The sequence below is a fragment of the Nyctereutes procyonoides genome, unplaced genomic scaffold, assembly GCF_905146905.1.
Source record: "Nyctereutes procyonoides isolate TBG_1078 unplaced genomic scaffold, NYPRO_anot_genome, whole genome shotgun sequence".
Lineage (NCBI taxonomy): Eukaryota > Metazoa > Chordata > Mammalia > Carnivora > Canidae > Nyctereutes > Nyctereutes procyonoides.
The window spans coordinates 40,105,219-40,123,488 of record NW_026575133.1 but is presented as its reverse complement, the minus strand read 5'-3'; the positions used below and the strand labels follow the sequence as shown (position 1 = coordinate 40,123,488).

At 38.6% G+C, this 18,270-nt stretch overlaps 1 protein-coding gene across 4 annotated transcripts in view; it reads right to left on the bottom strand.

Annotated features, from left to right (window-relative positions):
• The window catches only part of USP40 (ubiquitin specific peptidase 40), an 80,209-nt gene that overhangs the window by 56,958 nt on the left and 4,981 nt on the right, over nucleotides 1-18,270 (bottom strand). For 3 of the 4 annotated variants that reach the window (XM_055346377.1, XM_055346378.1, XM_055346379.1), the window contains exons 4-9: nucleotides 17,172-17,285; nucleotides 14,563-14,727; nucleotides 12,846-12,992; nucleotides 10,506-10,649; nucleotides 7,972-8,100; nucleotides 1,321-1,419 (exon numbers count right to left, since the gene is read on the bottom strand). In XM_055346377.1, the coding sequence (XP_055202352.1) occupies nucleotides 1,321-1,419; nucleotides 7,972-8,100; nucleotides 10,506-10,649; nucleotides 12,846-12,992; nucleotides 14,563-14,727; nucleotides 17,172-17,285 (798 nt within the window). Of the gene's footprint in view, nucleotides 1-1,320; nucleotides 1,420-7,971; nucleotides 8,101-10,505; nucleotides 10,650-12,845; nucleotides 12,993-14,562; nucleotides 14,728-16,988; nucleotides 17,074-17,171; nucleotides 17,286-18,270 lie in introns of those variants that run through there. The other variant, XM_055346381.1, reaches the window with a different exon arrangement.

The following is an 18,270-nucleotide window of genomic DNA, read 5'->3' as shown; positions in this document are numbered from 1 at the left end:
AAAAAAGGATTATCAATATCTCTTCTGAATGATTCTAAATGTAAACAAGTTCTAAAAGGGAGTAAGAAGTGACTGTTTTGGGCTGAAATGTGTCTGTCCCCCTCTCCCCAAATTTATATGTTGACTCTTTGACCCTCAAGGTTTCAACTTTGAATCTATTTTGGATTGGGCCTTTAAAGAATTGATTACATTAAAAATGAGGTCATCAGGGTGGGTCCCAGTCCATTTTGACTGGTGTCCTTATACAGACTAGGAATATAGACACACAGATGCAAGGGGTGCAGAGGCACAGAGGAAAGGCCACATGAGCACAAAGCGAGAAGGTAGCCATCTGCCAGCCCAGGAGAGGCCTCAGGAGAGAACAAACCTGCTGGCACCTTCATTTTCGACTTCCAGCCTCCACAACTATGAGAAAATAAATTTCTGTAGCTTAAGCCCCCCAGTCTTTGGTCCTTAGTGACAACAGCCCCAGCACACAGATACAGTGGCCACAGACCAGGCTAGGTTCATCAGAAAGAGTTAAGAAAAATTCTTTGTAAGAATGGATAAACAGGGATCCCTGGGTGGCGCAGCGATTTAGCGCCTGCCTTTGGCCCAGGGCGCGATCCTGGAGACCCCGGATCGAATCCCACGTTGGGCTCCTGGTGCATGGAGCCTGCTTCTCCCTCTGCCTGTGTCTCTGCCTCTCTCTCTCTCTCTCTCTCTCTCTCCCTCTCTGTGTGAATATCATAAATAAATAAAAATTAAAAAAAAAAGAATGGATAAACACATGAAAGGAGACCTACCACCTTTACAACACAGCACTAAGCAAACATTGAAAGTCATACACTTGAGGCATTATCAGTACATGAATATAAGGAATGAAAAAGGGGACATAACTTCAGGAACAGCAGACAGTAGAAGGAAAACATGGGGAAATAGCAAATGTCAAAACAATACGTATGGTAAATCCCAATTCTATTTAAAAGGATAGTAATACCAAAACCCCATATCTCAATCCCAATATATGCACATAAACAAAAGACAGAATGCAAAGACTATATATACATCAAAGTGTTAACAGTGACTGGGTACTTGGTTTACTTATATTTTTATTCTTTTATATTTTTTATATATTTCCTAATTTTTTCTCAAAATTTCCTACTACAAATATGAATTCTTTTTATAACCAGAAGGTCTCCAATAAACAAAATGTAAAAACAGACACAGAGAATGTCCCAAAGAAAAAAGACTATGAATAGTCCCAGTTCTATCAATGAACTTTCACACTTTACATGCATGTCTGAAACAAACATACATAAATATAAACTCTTTCTTTACCTGTAGTAAGATTGCTTTTAGAATTATCAAGGGATCATCATCAATCTCTTCTTCATTCTGGAGATCTTTTAAATTCATACCTGGTTTGCTTTTTTCCTCCTAGAAAGGAAAACAATAAAAGGTTTTTATCATTAACTCCTTAAAAGGTAATCAATAAAATAGAAATGTTTGTGCCATGGAAGTTTCAAGATAGAGAAATGATGAAAACATTGTAATTAAGTTATGTATACTTTGCAGTCCAGCAGACCAGGTTTGAATTCCAGCTCTGCGACTAATCCTGGACAAAATATTTAACTTCTTTGGCATTATCTGTGAATGGGACTGTAAGATAAACATCCAGGGCAACACACACACAGTAGGTCCTGACAGGTTGCTGGTAAGTGTTACTTGCGCTGCACCCTACGAATTCTGACATATGTCCCTGGCAGGTGCAGCTTAGTGCTTGATTCTATTTCCTATCATCCAACTCTGCACCCTACTGTATGAAGTTACTTGGGAACATGTCAAAATAAGGTATTTTTATTGATTTTTTTTTTTACATCTCATCTTGCAAACGTGTTTTAATTTGGCTTACAGCCATAAATACAATAGACCTAATAACACAAGACAAAAATAATAAATAGCAAAAGAAAATGGTAGACTAAATATAACCATTCTACTGAACAATTACCAAAAATGCTGGGTAAAGTAAACACAACAAAACAAAAAGGCATCTTTTTAAAATACACATTAAATTAGCAAGAGAGTATCAGGGAAATCCTCAGAGAACAAGGGAAATGGGAATTCAAGGAGAAAATCCAGAGTTAAGTCCACCAGCTATCACAGCTGACACCGAAACCTGCTGACAGTTTCCACTTTGATGGTCATACAGGATGAGTTTTGGGAGACAAAAACCCAAGGACATCCCAAAGTATAGAGTTAAATGATCGGTTTTCCTAACAACCAGTTCTCCAGTCCTCTGACCCATCTGGGTGTCACAATTTGGTTCAGTTCTGATACTAACTTCACACAGTCCTGCAAAACTGCTCCCACTTCAGACAACAGCCACAAATGGGGTCCCAAGCCATCTATACTTCTGCCTGGGTGGTTACAAATTTTATGGTTCCTACAACCTCTATTTCAGGTTTGGTAATTTCCTGTAATGCTTAGAGAACTCAGGAATTTATATACATGTCTATAGTTTAGCACAAAGGATATAAATGAATACCCAGATGAAGACGTACATAGGCCGAGGTCAAGAAAGGCCCCAAGAGGAGCCTCTGTCCCTGTGGAGCCAGGGTGACCACCATCCCTGCAGGTGGATGTGTTCGCCAGCCCAGAAACTCCCTTAATCTCCTCGTTTCAGAGTTTTATTTTTTTTTATTTTTATTTTTTTCGTTTCAGAGTTTTAATCAAAGTTTCAACATGCAGGCATGACTGATTAACTAAATTCGATCATCAGCCCCTCTTCCTTCCTCAGGTCAGGAGCTGGGGCTAACATCACCAACCCTCTGTACATGGTTGTTTCCTTTGGTGACCAGCCCTCATTCTGAAGATATCTAGGTCACCATCAAGTCATCCATTAGCATGAATTCAATATGCTTGAAAGGGGTTCATTATGAACAACAAAAGACATGCTTATCACTTACGAAACCTCAAGGACCTCTATTCCAGGAACTTGGGACAAAGACCAAGTATTTACTTTTTTTTTTTTTTAAGATGTATTTATTTTAGAGAGAGAGAGAGAGAGTGGGGTCAGGAGTGGCAGGGGGGGGGGGGAGAATCTCAAGCAGACTCCCTGCTGAGCGTGGAGGCCAATGACTGGCTCACTATTATGACTCATGACATCATGGCTTGAGCTGAAATAATGAGTTGGACACTTAACTGACTGAGCCATCCAGGTGCTAAGTATATACTTTTTAATTATACCACAAAAATAGACTTCAGCAGACAACTAGAAAGAATGAGCTATACTATCTGTATAAACTCGACACAGAAAAAAATCTATGCCACAATAAAGAACAATGAGGAACTGGCTTGCTTTGACCTTGATACTGGATGAAGGTAGAAAAACATCTCTTGGGGCAGCCCGCGTGGTCAGCGGTTTAGCGCTGCCTTCAGCCCAGGGCATGATCCTGGAGACCCAGGATCGAGTCCCACATCGGGCTCCCTGCATGGAGCCTGCTTCTCCCTCTGCCTGTGTCTCTGCCTCTCTCTCTCTCTCTGTGTCTCTCATGAATAAATCAATAATTGAAAAAAAAAAAACAACCAAAAAAACCCATCTCTAATAATTTGTACTCACAAGTAGGTCCTCGTGTGCCCATGTGTGTTTGTGGTCCAAATTCATACTAGATGCATGGCTCTAAAACCACTAAGTCCTAAGATCTGATTTTCAAGTTAAGGGTCTGAAGTGACTCCAGGCATGTGGTAGAGACAAACACTTGCCTTTCTTGGAGGAAGGCACTTTCAACTCAGCCCTCAAATTACTCTAGTAAATCATGTTCTTAAAAAACCAACCAGCTGGGGTGCCTGGGTGGCTCAGTTGGTTAAGCATCTGCCTTCGGCTTAAGTCTCGAACTCAGGATCTTGGAATAAAGCCCCACATTGGAATCCTTGCTCAGCAGGGTGACTGCTTCCCCCTCTCCTTCTGCCTGCAACTCCCCTTGCTTGTGCTGTCAAATAAATAAAATATTTTTCTTAAAAAAGACTTTAATTTATTCATGAGAGACACACAGAGAGAGGCAGAGACATAGGCAGAGAGAGAAGCAGGCTTCTTGTGGGGAGCCCAATGTGGAACTTGATCCCAGGATCACGGGATCATGACCTGAGCCAAAGGCAGATGCTCAACCACTGAGCTACCCAGGTGCCCCTAAACAGAATCTTAAAAAACAAAAACCAACCAACCAAGGCTATAGTCTAAAATAACAAAATCACAAGGAAATAAAATCAACAGATATCCAAATAAGACCTATAAAGTCTTCAGATACTGTGATTATAAGATTAATAAAATAGCATGTTTAATATGTTTAAAGACACGACTAAGGAATAAGAGATTTAAAAAATGGTACAAGGGCAGAGGCATGCCAGTACTGCCCCTTATCTGACAGGCTGGTACAGAAGACAAACAGGCTAGACCCAGTCCTCCTCCACTCTGCCAGTGCCCAACCTTGGCTTTATTGGGTGAGTAGGAACTAGTTCCGGGCTGCCTATTGTGAGTTGCTGTGGAGCCTTCTCTCACCCACTTCTTCAAATGTGCAAGATAATGTTCAAAGTGATACCAACCATCAATGAAGTAAAAGGGTTCTCAGGAGCAGAAAGCAAAGATCAGTCTCCTTTTCACAGCCAGATTTAGAGTCACATTTTGAATAGTTAAAGGCCACCATACTAGAAGAAAGGCATCTTCTTCTAGACAAAGAGAGACTGAAATGTTGCCTTTATTAAGTAAACTCTACCCCTAACATGGGGCTCAAACTTAGACCCTGAGATCAAGAGTTGCATGTTCTACCAACTAAGCCAGCCAGGTGCCCTGGAACGCTGCCTTTAAACCAGGGAAAATGATCCCTGATTGGTCACGAAAATTGTTTCTTTGCAGATGGTATCTACTAAAGAACTTCATGAATGCAGGGAACAGCTCCTTGAAAGGGAAGAAGAAATTGCCAAACTATAAGCAGAAAGAACACTATCTGGCTATGCTTAGAATATTTGGAATCCCAGGTCTCTAGACACAAGAAATCTCTCAGGATAATGGTAATAAAAAGACAAGCAGGGTCCAGCAGGTATACATACTAAAGCTGAAATCTGTAAAGCACTACTCATTATTTGAACACCATAGAACTCTGGATGAAAAAGTAGTGATTGTGGAAGAATAAGGAAAAAAAAATGTAACAAACAGAAAAAAAAATGTAACAAACAGGATGCTTCATAGAAGGCATGAAGGCAAAATATTAAAATATACTAAACACCAATGGAAAGCTATCCTTTGATCATTATTTAAGCCCTGAGGAGGACCTTGCTGATATAACAGAGCTTCGAGAGTAGAGCAGTGTGGAGAGTAAAACCAATGAAAGAGTGCCTGTTTGCCCTCCTGAGTCACATACCAGAACCAAAAGAGCCTGATGATGCCAGAAAAGAGTGAATCGATTCTGAGGAAATGGACACGAAAGGGCAAAGACGTCCAAGGAAACACCAGCCAGAACAAAGACACGGAAGGGAGGATCATCGCTTGAGACACACGACCTCACTGCTGTATAAGGCTTCCTCTGTGCATGATAACCTGGATAACCTGGAAAATGAAACTGCAAATAACTATTTTATGCATCAAAGACTGACGATAAATCTAACTATAAAAGTGCTGGAAATCGTACAGTGGCTGAACAAAAGCAGCAAGTGCTTAGGAGAGCAGAGGCACACTCCTCGAGCTGGAAGCAAACCAGGGCAGAAAGTGGGAGCACTTTCCCAGACTAAAGAGACAGGGCAACATTGGGAAGAAAGGTTACACAGATGAAGGCACACCTGGAAAAAAGAAGCCAGGACTATAGTGGGCCAGGTAAAGAAAAGGAATGGACCACATAATAAATATTTATTAGACCTGTTCACAAGCTTATATCAGAATCTAAAAAAAGCCTTCAACATCATCTCATATAAAGAATGAAATTAAAGTAATATAATTGTTTAAGGGTGGGCAGGAGGGGCGAGGAGGCTGCTCTAGAGAACCTGAGCTCTCTACTACAGGATCCTGGCAACTAAGCAAGCAGCGAAGAAAGGCAGCACGATAGGAATCAGCTCCAACTAGGCACAGAAACCCTGCGGGCAGATCTTCCCTTTATCTGACTGAGAATGTGTCCCACAAACTACTGTCTTGGCAAACGTGGCACAAGCATCTGAAAGTGTTGCTTGTATGGCATTCTCAGCTGAACGAAATGGAAGGTAAAGGGTTGGAAAGAGTGAAACAAGTCTTTCTCCAAAGATGTCTGCAACATAAGAGGGTTTAGCAAGATGGTTGGTTGATAAAAATCAATAAACTAGTGGTAACTACATTTCATAGACTAGCCACAAATAGCCCAAAAAATACAAAGTTCAGACACAACCCCACAGAACATCTCCCTGGTCAACATCTCCCTGATAAATATCAAACCAAGTCTGACTTTGTGCTCGCTTCGGCAGCACATATACAAACCAAGTCTGACTTCTTTATTATCCAAATGCTTTTTAATATCAAAGTACAATGGATGGAGCATCAGAAATGCAGACAGATGTTCTGAAAAGCAGATGATGCCAACAAAGAGAAAGTGCATCTAGAACACTGCTGGCACCAAGAGAGGCTGTATTACTACATGTGGTGCAACTATTCATTAACAATACCAACTGTCTGACAATCAGGAAGATGTTGTAAATTCTACATCCTACCACAATGGTTTATAACGTACATTTCACTGGGACATTTCACTGAGTTTTAGTTACATGTTAGAAAACTGACTGAGAGCTCGGATTTGTTGAGTGACACACTTTGATTCTTCCCATTGCAAATAACTGGAACTAGACTTCCAGGTAACACTCTCCCTCAGAACATCGGCAAATTCTTAAGAAAAATATCAAAAATTTTTTTTATAGTAAGCTCTAAAATATGAAAAGATATATCTGGCTTACATATGCAGGTTCAAAACTCTCCTACTTCTGAGAATGGGTGTTGCGTGTGTGTGACAAGCTAATTCTAGAAATGTTCACAGAAGAATAAAAGGCCAAGACATTCCTGAAGAATAACACCATATAGGGAGACTTGCCCTAACAGGTATCATGACTTATTACGATGCCTCAAGAGATTAACAATGTGGTATTGGCCTAGGAATAGAAAAAAGAGTCATACATAAACATCTGATAGAACTGGCACTGTGGATTGGTGGGGAAAGAAAGAACTATTCAATAAATGGTAATGGGCAACCGAGTTAAAAAAAAAATTACACACCATTCATAGGAAACCATTCCAGAAAGACTGAGAAGTTTTAATGTAAAAGGCAAAACTATAAAACTTTTAGAAGACCATATAGGAGGAAAATTGTTACCATCTTTGGCTGGTGCCATGAAAGACAAAGAGAGGCTGAGGAACAGTTACTAATTACAGGAGCCCTAAGAGAGATGCTAACTCAATATAATGCAGGGCCCTGCACTTGACACTAGAGCGGGGAAGAAAATGCTGTAAAGGATCTGGATGTAAATGCTGTAAGGGATCTGGATGAGTCAACAGTTAGAATCTGAAGATAAACTCTCTATTAGAGAGTAGTATCATTTCAACGTTAAAGTTTCTGATTTTGATCTATGCTTATGGAAGGGAACACCCTTGCTCTCAGGAGATAAACGCTGAAGGATTTAGGAGGAAAGGAGCCTGGGGTCTTCAGCTTGCCTTAAGATGGCTCAGCCCTCATAAGATAATGTGAACTGTGTGTATCTGTTTACACAAATTGTTAACAACTGAAGGACACAGGTGAAGAGTATATACAGAAGGTGTTTCTACTACGCTGGTTGTTTTAAATATGAAACTATTCAGAAATAATCTAAAACTTCTAGCTGTATTTACTTTCTATGCCTATGAAGATTTTCTAGGGTAAATATCTATAACAAATGACAAAAGATAATCCTCACCAAAATAGTAAGACTAGAACTAATCCCTTTGCTTACTTGAAATTGCCAGTTTCCCAGATGATCGACATCTTTAATATACACGTGGTAATGTCCTCCGTAGCAGCCACCTTTGTGTATTATGACTGAGAAGAGCTCATATACATACTCCAAGTCATCCGTGTCACTCTATGAGAAAAAAAGAGCATAAACGGTGATGGTTTAAGTAAAATGGGAAGATACATTACCAGAAAGAAGAAAGAATTCACTCTTAAAATAAAAAACTTGTTTATTATTATTTAAGGGTAAATTAGTATTAATTTGAACAATTGGCTTTAAATTTAAAAATTTTTAATTCTTAGACTGAAAACAATCATTCATCTAACACTTCACATGACAACTAAGCAAATTCTGTCTCTTAAGCACAAAAACACAGAAAATATTATTTTTATGTTCTTTGCCTAAGATCACATGCACCAAGATGCTATTAAAACATGCTCCCGGGGGATCCCTGGGTGGCTCAGCGGTTTGGTGCCTGCCTTTGGCCCAGGGCGCGATCCTGGAGTCCCGGGATCGAGTCCCACATCGGGTTCCCAGCATGGAGTCTGCTTCTCCCTCCTCCTGTGTCTCTGCCTCTCTCTATGTCTATCAAATAAAATAAATAAATAAATAAATAAATAAATAATAAATAAATAAATCTTTAAAAAAAAAATGCTCCCCTATGTGTCTGTGATAGTTTTAGCAAGAGAACACTATTTTTGTGTCATATCTACAGTATGTTGCTTTAGAAATGTGTTCTGCAGCTGTGGAATTGGTACTGTAACCCAACTAGATGGTCATGCACCTCCGAATCAGAGCCATACCTATGATCACCCTCTGCACCACAGGAAATTAAGCAATTATCAATACTAGCTGTTTGTTCAGAGGCAGTTTAGTAGGAGGAAAGGGTTCTTTCTTTTATGATCCATCTTTTTTATAATTAATGTGCTCTATAATTATGACTGACTTGATCAGTGAACACTTACACTGACATTAAAAAAAAAAATCTACTTTAGGTTAAAAGATCCTTTGCATGTGAATATGCTACTTGAAGGGGTGCCAGTTATCTGAGAAACTTATTTGCTTGAAACATTGTAAAGCAAACTAATTTTTTCAATGTCTGGTTCAGGCAAAAGATGAGAGATATAAACAACGATGTAAAGTGGCAATTTTTTTCATTGATACAGAAATCAAAATGTAAAATTATGGTCAATTTCTTAGCTAGTACTCAATGTTTTACCTATTTCAATTTTGTAATCTCCAAGTTTGTTAAAATAATGTGACAAACTGTTTTAAAAGGGCTAAATTTTTTCTATATGAGATGATGCAATGTTAACTAAATATAGTGTGGTCATTTTGTAATACATGTAAGTCAAACCATCATCCCGTCTACCTTAAATGTACTCAGTGATGTCAATTATTTCATAATAAAATTGGAAAATTATAAAAGAATTAATTCAATTATCCTGAAAAATTATTATTATTACTTTTAAGTAGGCTTCATGCCCAGCATGGAGCCCAACATGGGGCTTAAACTCATGACCCTGAGATTAAGGCTGAGCTGAGATCAAGAGTCAGATGTTTAACCAACCGAGCCACCCAGGTGCCCCCCAAAACTGTTTTATTCAGGCAGTAAAAGTAGGTGAGGCAAGTATAATAACTTGCTCTGGAAAAACTGTTCATTCTGTATGTGCCAATAAAACTCCAAAAAGCTCAGATATCAGGCTTGAAGAAGAGGAAGGCCCATCCATTTAAGAATAAAGGAAATATAACTTTTATACACAGAAACTCAATAGCTAGTTAATAAATATTCTTTCTGGTCTTGATAAACATAAATAATGATTTATAATAAATACAACAGTCTCATGGCTCTGATCTTGGCATTTATTGCAATTATATAGAAAATACTTTAAAATGGCATTTTAAATATTTTAAAATCATATGTTGATTGTATCATTAATTTGTTTTCAAAACTTTCCTGTGATTCAAGGATTATAAATTCTAGTGAAATTCCAATGATCTATTCACTTTCTAGATGTGTAATTCATTATTGCATCTCATGTAATCTAAATCCAAATAGCAAAGTAATTAATGGTAATTTTTCCTTAATGTAGGGTTATTTCTTATTTTGTTCTTAATTTTTCCTTTCAAAGATTTTTTTCAAGGGGAGCTTAATAAAAAGAACTGAAAAAAATTCATACTTTGGAAATTCAAAAGGACTGTAATAAACCAGTAGTTCTCAGCCGACACTGATTTTTACCCATATCCTCCCCCAGGAGACATGGACATTTGGCATGGTCTGGATATTTTTGTTACTACTGAGGGTGGTGTGGCAGGGTGGGATGCTACTGTCATTCAGTGGGCAGAGGCCAGGAATGTAGCTTAAAATCCTACAATGTATGGAATACAGCCCCCACAGCAAAGAATTACCCAACTCAAAATATTAACAGTGCCAGGTGGAAATATTCTGCAATAAGTCAACCAGAAACCAGGTCAATTAAAGATTCAATCTTGAGAGGAGAAAAGAAAGAATTTCACAATAAAATTGTTCAAACCTGTTCACAGAAAGGCTTGAAATTGATCCGGAGAGGGAATGTGTAACAGCTAGTTTCCTTGTATCGTTCACGCTTCACAAAATCAAAATTAAATCTTAATAATGAAACAGTAAGAAAGGGAGGCAGCTTACGTAATTTGGCCGACTGTTGAAAGAAAAAATTTTAAAGTTTTTTTTTTAAAAGCAGAGTTAGAGAAAAGAATACATAATGCTCTTAAGATATGAAAAAGCAACCTGTGATGCAGTTTTAAGAGAAATGTGTCCTTCAATCATATAAATTCATCTCCTTGGACTGAAGTCAGCTCTTAATATGAATTCATCTATTTCATGGGACTAAGGGTGATACTGCTCATTTATGTTAACAACTAAAAACTTACAACCCAAATTTATGTTTGTAGTGTTAATACCCTAAAATCAAAGGTGTCCGATGAGCATGTGTCACCGGTGCTCGCTCTGCTAACACAGCTCCTTCCCTGTGAGTTCTGGCCTTTCACCTACCTCCATGGTGCCTCCACTTTGCCCAGCATGCCCTTTATTCACAAAGGACTGCAGCTCTTCACCTGGGACCTATGGACTGGTTTCAGCTGATCTGAACCTTTGATATTATATGGTCTGTACAAATGTGTTTTTGTGGGGAGAAGATCCACAGCTTTCATTAGACTTTCAAAGGGCTCTCACTCCCCAAACGTTAAGATCCATTGATTGGGGTTTTACAATGACTGTCCTTAAAAGCAAGTAAAAGTTATTTTTTATTTCCTTCCTTTAAAATAAAACACTAAATTAAGCTGCTTTTTATTCAAAAGTCATCAGCTTTCCCCAACTTCTTAGCACTAATGGTATGCTGGGTAGGAGGGGTGGCCAAAAAAATCCTTTCCATCTGTAAAGTTGTCCTGAATTATATTATCTTTACATATATATATCTAATGTTCATAAAAATGTATTTAAAATGATTCCACAAATTGGGGGTTAAAAAAAGTTAAGTGAAAAAACAGCTATTATAACAAGGCAGATTTTCCAACAAGTTAAAAAAAAATACATCTAAAAATTCTGAGTATCTCATCTATACTATGGCTGAGAAAAGACTGCTCAGAATAAGAAAATCTATGTTAATTTAGGTAGCACAACCATATGTAAATTTAGAGTGCAATTTTAAAAGTACTGAGATGAAAAAATTTCCACTGAAAAAGAATTAAATTAAACCAAAACATAAAAAGTACATGCAAGAACTGCTTTTGTTGAGCTAAAGGTTGTTTTACTAATGTGCAAATTAAGTTCAATAAAACTAAGAACGTGTTTAAGTATCCTTCCAAGAATTTTCATCTGCTGAGTTTTAGATTTGTTAGATCACAATTGTAACACCAAAGGTGAAATACAAAATAAATAAGCAAAAAATAAACTTCTTTATTTGTGTGTCACAAATAGGCAAAGGCTGAATGGAAATACATATTAAACAATGTAAAATTTACCCTGTGGTTTCAAATCCTATTGGGAAAGCTACCGGCATGGAGGGATTTTTTTTTTTTTTTTTTTTTTTTTTTTAAACATTCTCACAACCTCCAGGATCTAAATCAATATTGTGTGTTATCTGAATCAGTCCTCATTTTGTTTCACGGAAAATTCAGTAAGTGTCAGCTCTAGGAATGGTGCTCTCTGCCATGCAGGTAAGTGCAAAAACCCATCTTTTGTGATAGCTCTATATGCCAGTGCCCAATAACCACTGACTAGAAAGCCCATCACATCATCTGGCAGCAGTGAAATAGTAAGGCTTGTCCTCCTTTCATCCTTATGGTAAGAAACCCAGAGGTACCCTGTCTAGCCCTTTAACTGGCAAGATGAGCATTTCCCACTAGGGGAAGGGATTGGGGCATATTAGATTTGCAAGTCAGGGAGGGTGTATCTATCAATATTGTAAAATAATCTCATGTGCAGAAAATGAAGCCATTTTTTTTGCAGTAGTAAGCAAAGAAAGGAAAGCTCAACGAGTTTCTTGGGAGAAATAAAAACGTATCGCCTTCTTCCTAATGGTACTTTGCCAAAAGCAAGGATACGGGGAGTTTATTTTAAAAAGCTATATTTAAGAAACACTGAGGTACAAATAAATTTTTCCTGGAGAAAAATAAGTTGAGAGAATTATTAGATTGAAAGCTTAAAAGAATTCTTGATAGTACAAAATTAAAATACAGATATGTACTATGTAAATGTCTTTTCAATCCTTAGTTGCAATTAAGAGCTTCATGTGTATCTTCCAGACTTTTTCATACAAGCTGACTTCACGAGACAACACTTCATGCTACCAAGGACTGTGTGCGCCCCCTGAAAGGCGGCAGGTATCTATCCTTACCTTTGCAGCTTTAACCAGCTTGTCACAAGTCCCACAGTGGTATAAGTTGTCACAGTCAAAAACTTCCTCTTCTACATACATGTTCCAGAGGGCATCTTCCAAACTTGACACATTTTTGACTGCTACGGTTAGATCTAGGAAGTCTTCCTGAAATACAAATGAATATAATATTGGAAAAGCAATCTCATAGCAGTTCACAAACATATCACCAACTCCTACATATATTGGGAATAACGGATAACTTTTCCATAAAACACTGTATGTTTAAAGATAAAGATACTGCGAAATTCATCACACAAAATTACCTTAAATCTAATTACAATTTGGCTTAAAATAGGTCAGGAACTAGTTCCTAAGTTCACTGTAGCTATAATAAAAGCTATTTTAGTGGGAAATAAAACAAACCACTGGGCACACATCTGACCCAAGTGTGCAGTGCTTATTAGTTGTCTCTAGACTAGAGCAGCATGGGCAGGGCGGATTAATGTAAACCCCACTTCCTCCTCTTCTGCTAGAGCTGGTTTAAGATATACCAAGGAAGTTCTAAGAAAAAAATTATTCTGAGCCAGGATAAAAAGGTATTTTTATGAAAATTAAGAGGAGAGTATTTTGTAAACAGGAGTCTAGCGACACTACTATAACTACATTTGAATTACAGCTTACTTATAGTAATACACACTTAAAATCTGACAAGCTTAAATCATTCACAGTTTTATGTGTGTGCTTAGCATTCCTCCTAAGGGGTTATTACAGGGATTGTAAAATAATAAAACTCTATCTAGTTCATGGTGAAAATCTAAAGTAATACAAGCAACACTTATATGTAATGTATAATATGCATGTATGAAAAATTAATGTTGAAAATATGTGTCTTCATATACATGATTTCTTGAAGTTTCTTTGTTAATTATTATAGTTAAGTCAATCATGTGGTAACCCAAAAACACACATCTTAATATTTCCAAACTAGGCTGACCAAACCTTCTAGTAGAATAGGCAAAAAGGACCAAAAAGGACCAGAAAGCATTTTTTATCCCCAAATCTTTCATAGAAAATAGAAAAAGTATACATACTCAAAAAAGCAATTAATGCAAAATTTAGAAAATGGCATATAAGTTTTTACTCAGTCAAACACAGCAATTTTCTCTAACTCTTGCCATAACAAACAGAGATTTTTATTGAGGGACAACTGTTAAGTGATGCAAACAGACGCTGTACAAGATTTATAGAGCAAGCAGAGATTATTTTAGGTCATGAGCAAATTTCCAATATCTAATTTCCGATGAGATTAAATGGACAACATAAACTCATACGTACAGATAAACTTTCTGAGGGATGTTAATTAATGAAACCCAATATTTAATTATAGACGTTTACATCCCTTAGTATTCTCTATTACTTCCTTAATTAACTTTTGTTATAATACCCCACCAACTATGATCTTGGCTTTTCTCATGTGGGCATAGATCTCTACCTATAAACGTGCCCCAAATATATTTTCTAATATCAGAGTACTTTGCTTCTTTCAGTTTATATGAAGAAAGCTGGACTGTAAGGTGAAGATTGAGGTGTAATTACAGTAAAATAAAAAAACTTAAAAAGGTTATTTCTAGTAACAAACACTTCGCTCCTTATGTGGTATTACAGATCAAAGGTTTAAGTACGTGTGTTACAACTTACAATAAAACTTATTACTACAACACGCTTGCATATTCACCTGCTTTTCACTGACATTCTTACACTCTTTACAAACAACCTGGTTAACAACGGTTCCATGATACAGACGATTGATGAGGTCATGGCCGGAGGTCCCGACTAAAGAGGTTTCCAAAGCACTAAAGAGAATTCGATTCAGTTCCTGCACATCATGTTGCCTCATTTCCTATAAAACAGGTAACTTTTAAATGTAATTTGGTGCTTCAGATTTTTAAAAACAGATTTTTAAAGTGGTATTAGTTAAAAAAAAACAAAAAACAAAACAACACAAGACTTATCTAGAAATCCAAAGGTCAAGCTTCGATCAAATAATAAGGATGACTAAGCTACATGAACTGAGACCATGTTAAGAGATCACTGCCACTCTGATTTTCACTCCAAAATGAAAATATGAATAGGTGGCATTCAGGGTGTACATATAACTGAACTCGCCTGAAAACAGGAAAGTGCTTTTATGCATGTGGGACACCACGCACGTGGCCATGCCACAGGGGACGGGGGATGGGCACAGAGTAGTCTCTAAGAGCTGGCAGCGTAGGTGAAGTCTCACATCAGGGGATCTGAATGAGCAGCATTTGAGAAGAACCAGAATTTTGCTTGCACATTAAAGACCCACTAACAGAAAGCTGAGAAAAATTCTGATGGCACCTGCTTCACTCCATCATGAGTCACACAACTATGTGTGAAGAAGAGACTGATCGCCTTCAGAACGACAGATAAATGGGAGCCGGGGGAGGCCACCAACACTCAGAAGCAGAGCTGAGCTAGGAGAGCAGTGGGAGGGAGAGGGGGGGAACCAGGAGACGAGGTCATGGGAACTGGTGGGAGCTGCTGCTTTGAGTGGGGGATGAGTGCTCCTGAGAGCCCATGGTGAGCAGAGAGGTGTCTCTAGGAACCCGGAATGTGGTCATGAGTAACTCTGACAGGAAAGGTAGAAAAGAGGTAGAGTAGCAATGAAAGGTGAAGTACAGACCACGAGGGAGGACAATTTTAATGAAAACTTTCACAGAAAAAATAGCTGATGAAGTGGATGACATCTGGAGCAAAAGTGGGCCTCAGGATCTTGTTTGTTAACATACAAGTCACTGGAAGATGTGAATTTCTCCAATATAACTGGCTCTGGAGGGAACTTGTGCAAGTTTTCAAGCTGTTTCTGAACAATTCTAAGTTTGGAAAAGGTGCTTCTGAGTCCCTCTCTACCAGTCCTAGCAGGTTTCTGGAGAGATTTTATTTAGGAATTAATAAATAAGTAAGGTTTTCACTGCTCTAAGAGTATGAAATGAGTGACTCAAAGGAAGCTCAGGATCAAAAAGGCAAATCCTTCTGCTGATGACAAGATTAAAAAAAACAATGTGGCCATCACTCCAGTAAGATACTACTTGACAATAAAATGGAGTCTGACATATACTATATAAGGGGCTTGAATCGTGAAAACAGGATTTCAAGTGAAAGAAGTCAGTTTCAAAAGATCTCATATCCCATGATTCCATTTCTGCGAAATGTCCAGAACAGGCAAACCCGTCAAGGTAGAAAGGGGGTGAGTGGTTGCCAGAGTCTGGGGGTCGGTGACTACCAAGAGTATGGGGCTTCTTTCGAGGGGTGTGTGAAATGTTCTAAAATCGATTTCTGTGGTGGTTGTAACAACTCTGTGAATATACCAAACTGCTGACTTATAACCTGAAGGGTGAATCTTCTTGTATGTGAATCATATCTCAACAGAGTGGCCATTTTTAACACTTTCTTGTTTTAAAGGGAAGAATTAACCCTTAGCACCTCCACACCAGAAACTTAACTGTGTGATACCCCATTTTCTTCAAAGCCCACAGCATCATCTGGTTTAGGAGTCTTCCCTGCAGGGAGACCGGAGTGTAAACTTTATTTTTGAAGGCAATATAACATTTATTCTTGCCATTGCCTCTTTAAAATCTGTGACAGTCTCCCACACCTCTCTTTTGCAAGAACACATCGGTTCCATGAAAAAAATCGCAGCCTATCAGTATTGACAAGCACCTTTACTCACTGCTGACATGTTCAGTGTTTGCATAGAGTGAAGCACCCTTTATAAACATCCAATGGAAAATGAGAGAGCATCCATACACAGGAGGATACAGGAAGAAAGTGAAGAGAGTCCAGAGAGGAGCAGGACAGGGAAAATGAAAAGACCTGCCAAGAACGTTTGCACCTTTCGCTTGAAGCGAGTGTTCCAGTGAGGATACCCAGACACAAACACAAAAGCACGTCATAAAGGCAGACAGAATTATTGCCGGTCAGCTTTTTGAGCTGATTAGCAGTTTGTTATATACATTCCAGTTTCTCTGTAGCAGATGTTGTATCCCAACTAGGCTTTATCAAGGGCTGAAGCTGTAAAAGTCAGCTCTTGTTACTTCTCCCTGCACCCACAACCCTCTCTCCCATGCCAAATCATACCCGTCCATAAAATCCTGCACAGAGCAAGTTCTGGCTTGTAGTTACTTAACATGGGAAGTAACTATTTCAACTATTTCTTGAGATCCTAAGACAAAAATTAAAGGAGGTTAGATAATGTTATTAAGCCAGTGTTTACTCTCTATTGCTGAGAACTTTGCTCCTTGGAGAAGCCGACCTTCATACCTCATTGCTGGTCCACCCGAAGCTGTCTGTGAGGTCGGCTGTGGATGCTGCATCCTGGTCTAAGAGCAGAAGCTGGGCAAACAACCGTTGTAACTGTAAAGGTATGATCCGAACCTGAACAAAAGGTAAATGCATTTCTATATGAAATGTTGGTGTTGCCTGGGATGTTTCAAAAGAACTGCAAGAGAGTTTTCTCTTCTCTTCATTCAGTTCAATCAGGAAACGGTTTGTAACTATTACACAGGGTGAAGTAAGACTCACTTTTCTTTTAAAAATTCTAATTCAATCTAAAAAAGCTTTAGTGATCTGGATTTTTCTGCCTTGACACAGTACAGATCAATATGAGCACCCACACAGGCCCTAAGAGACTCCATGATCCATTACTGCCAGTCATTTCAGTCTCTCCCAGTTCACTTCTCCTCTGAAACTTCTCAGAGACACACCCCCGTGAGGAATCTCCTGGTCACGACTTCCACTCACTGTGGAGTCTGGATACCTCACAGGGCGACGGGGCTGGCTGCACCTGCCTCACCATCTTCCTGCCTTACTTGATGTGGGGAGGGGCAGGGTTAGGGCAGGCAGAGAAGGATGCTCAGAGCCTGGTGGGCAGACTGGACTTTTGTAGCTAAAGTGAGAATAAGACTTTAGATACTTTTACGGCAATTTGACATTGCCACCACATTCTTTATCGTATCTTGCAGAGTATGATCTGCAAGAGATTGGGAACAAAAGGAAATACTCAAAAACTGGCTCTTTGCAACACACGTGGTTTGAGAAGAGCTGGGCCGGACTACAGAAGACTTCTATTAAGAAGTGCAGATTTTAGCCTGAAAGCAATAAACTTAACGGTATTCAAAGCCAGGAGGAACAAGATTAGAGATGTTCTTATAATATGAATTGCTCACTCAGCTTATTTCCAGAATACCAAACACTAGTTTCTACTTTTTCTGGTTACAAATACGTGCATGAAGATTTTCTGGTAGGCTAGTGTTGGGTCAGTTGCAAATATCTTCTTGACCAACGTAGGTCCATAAAGCAGCAGCAGCACTATACTTGAAGTAATTCTTTTTTGGAAGGAAGATTCCATTACTAGTCAGGT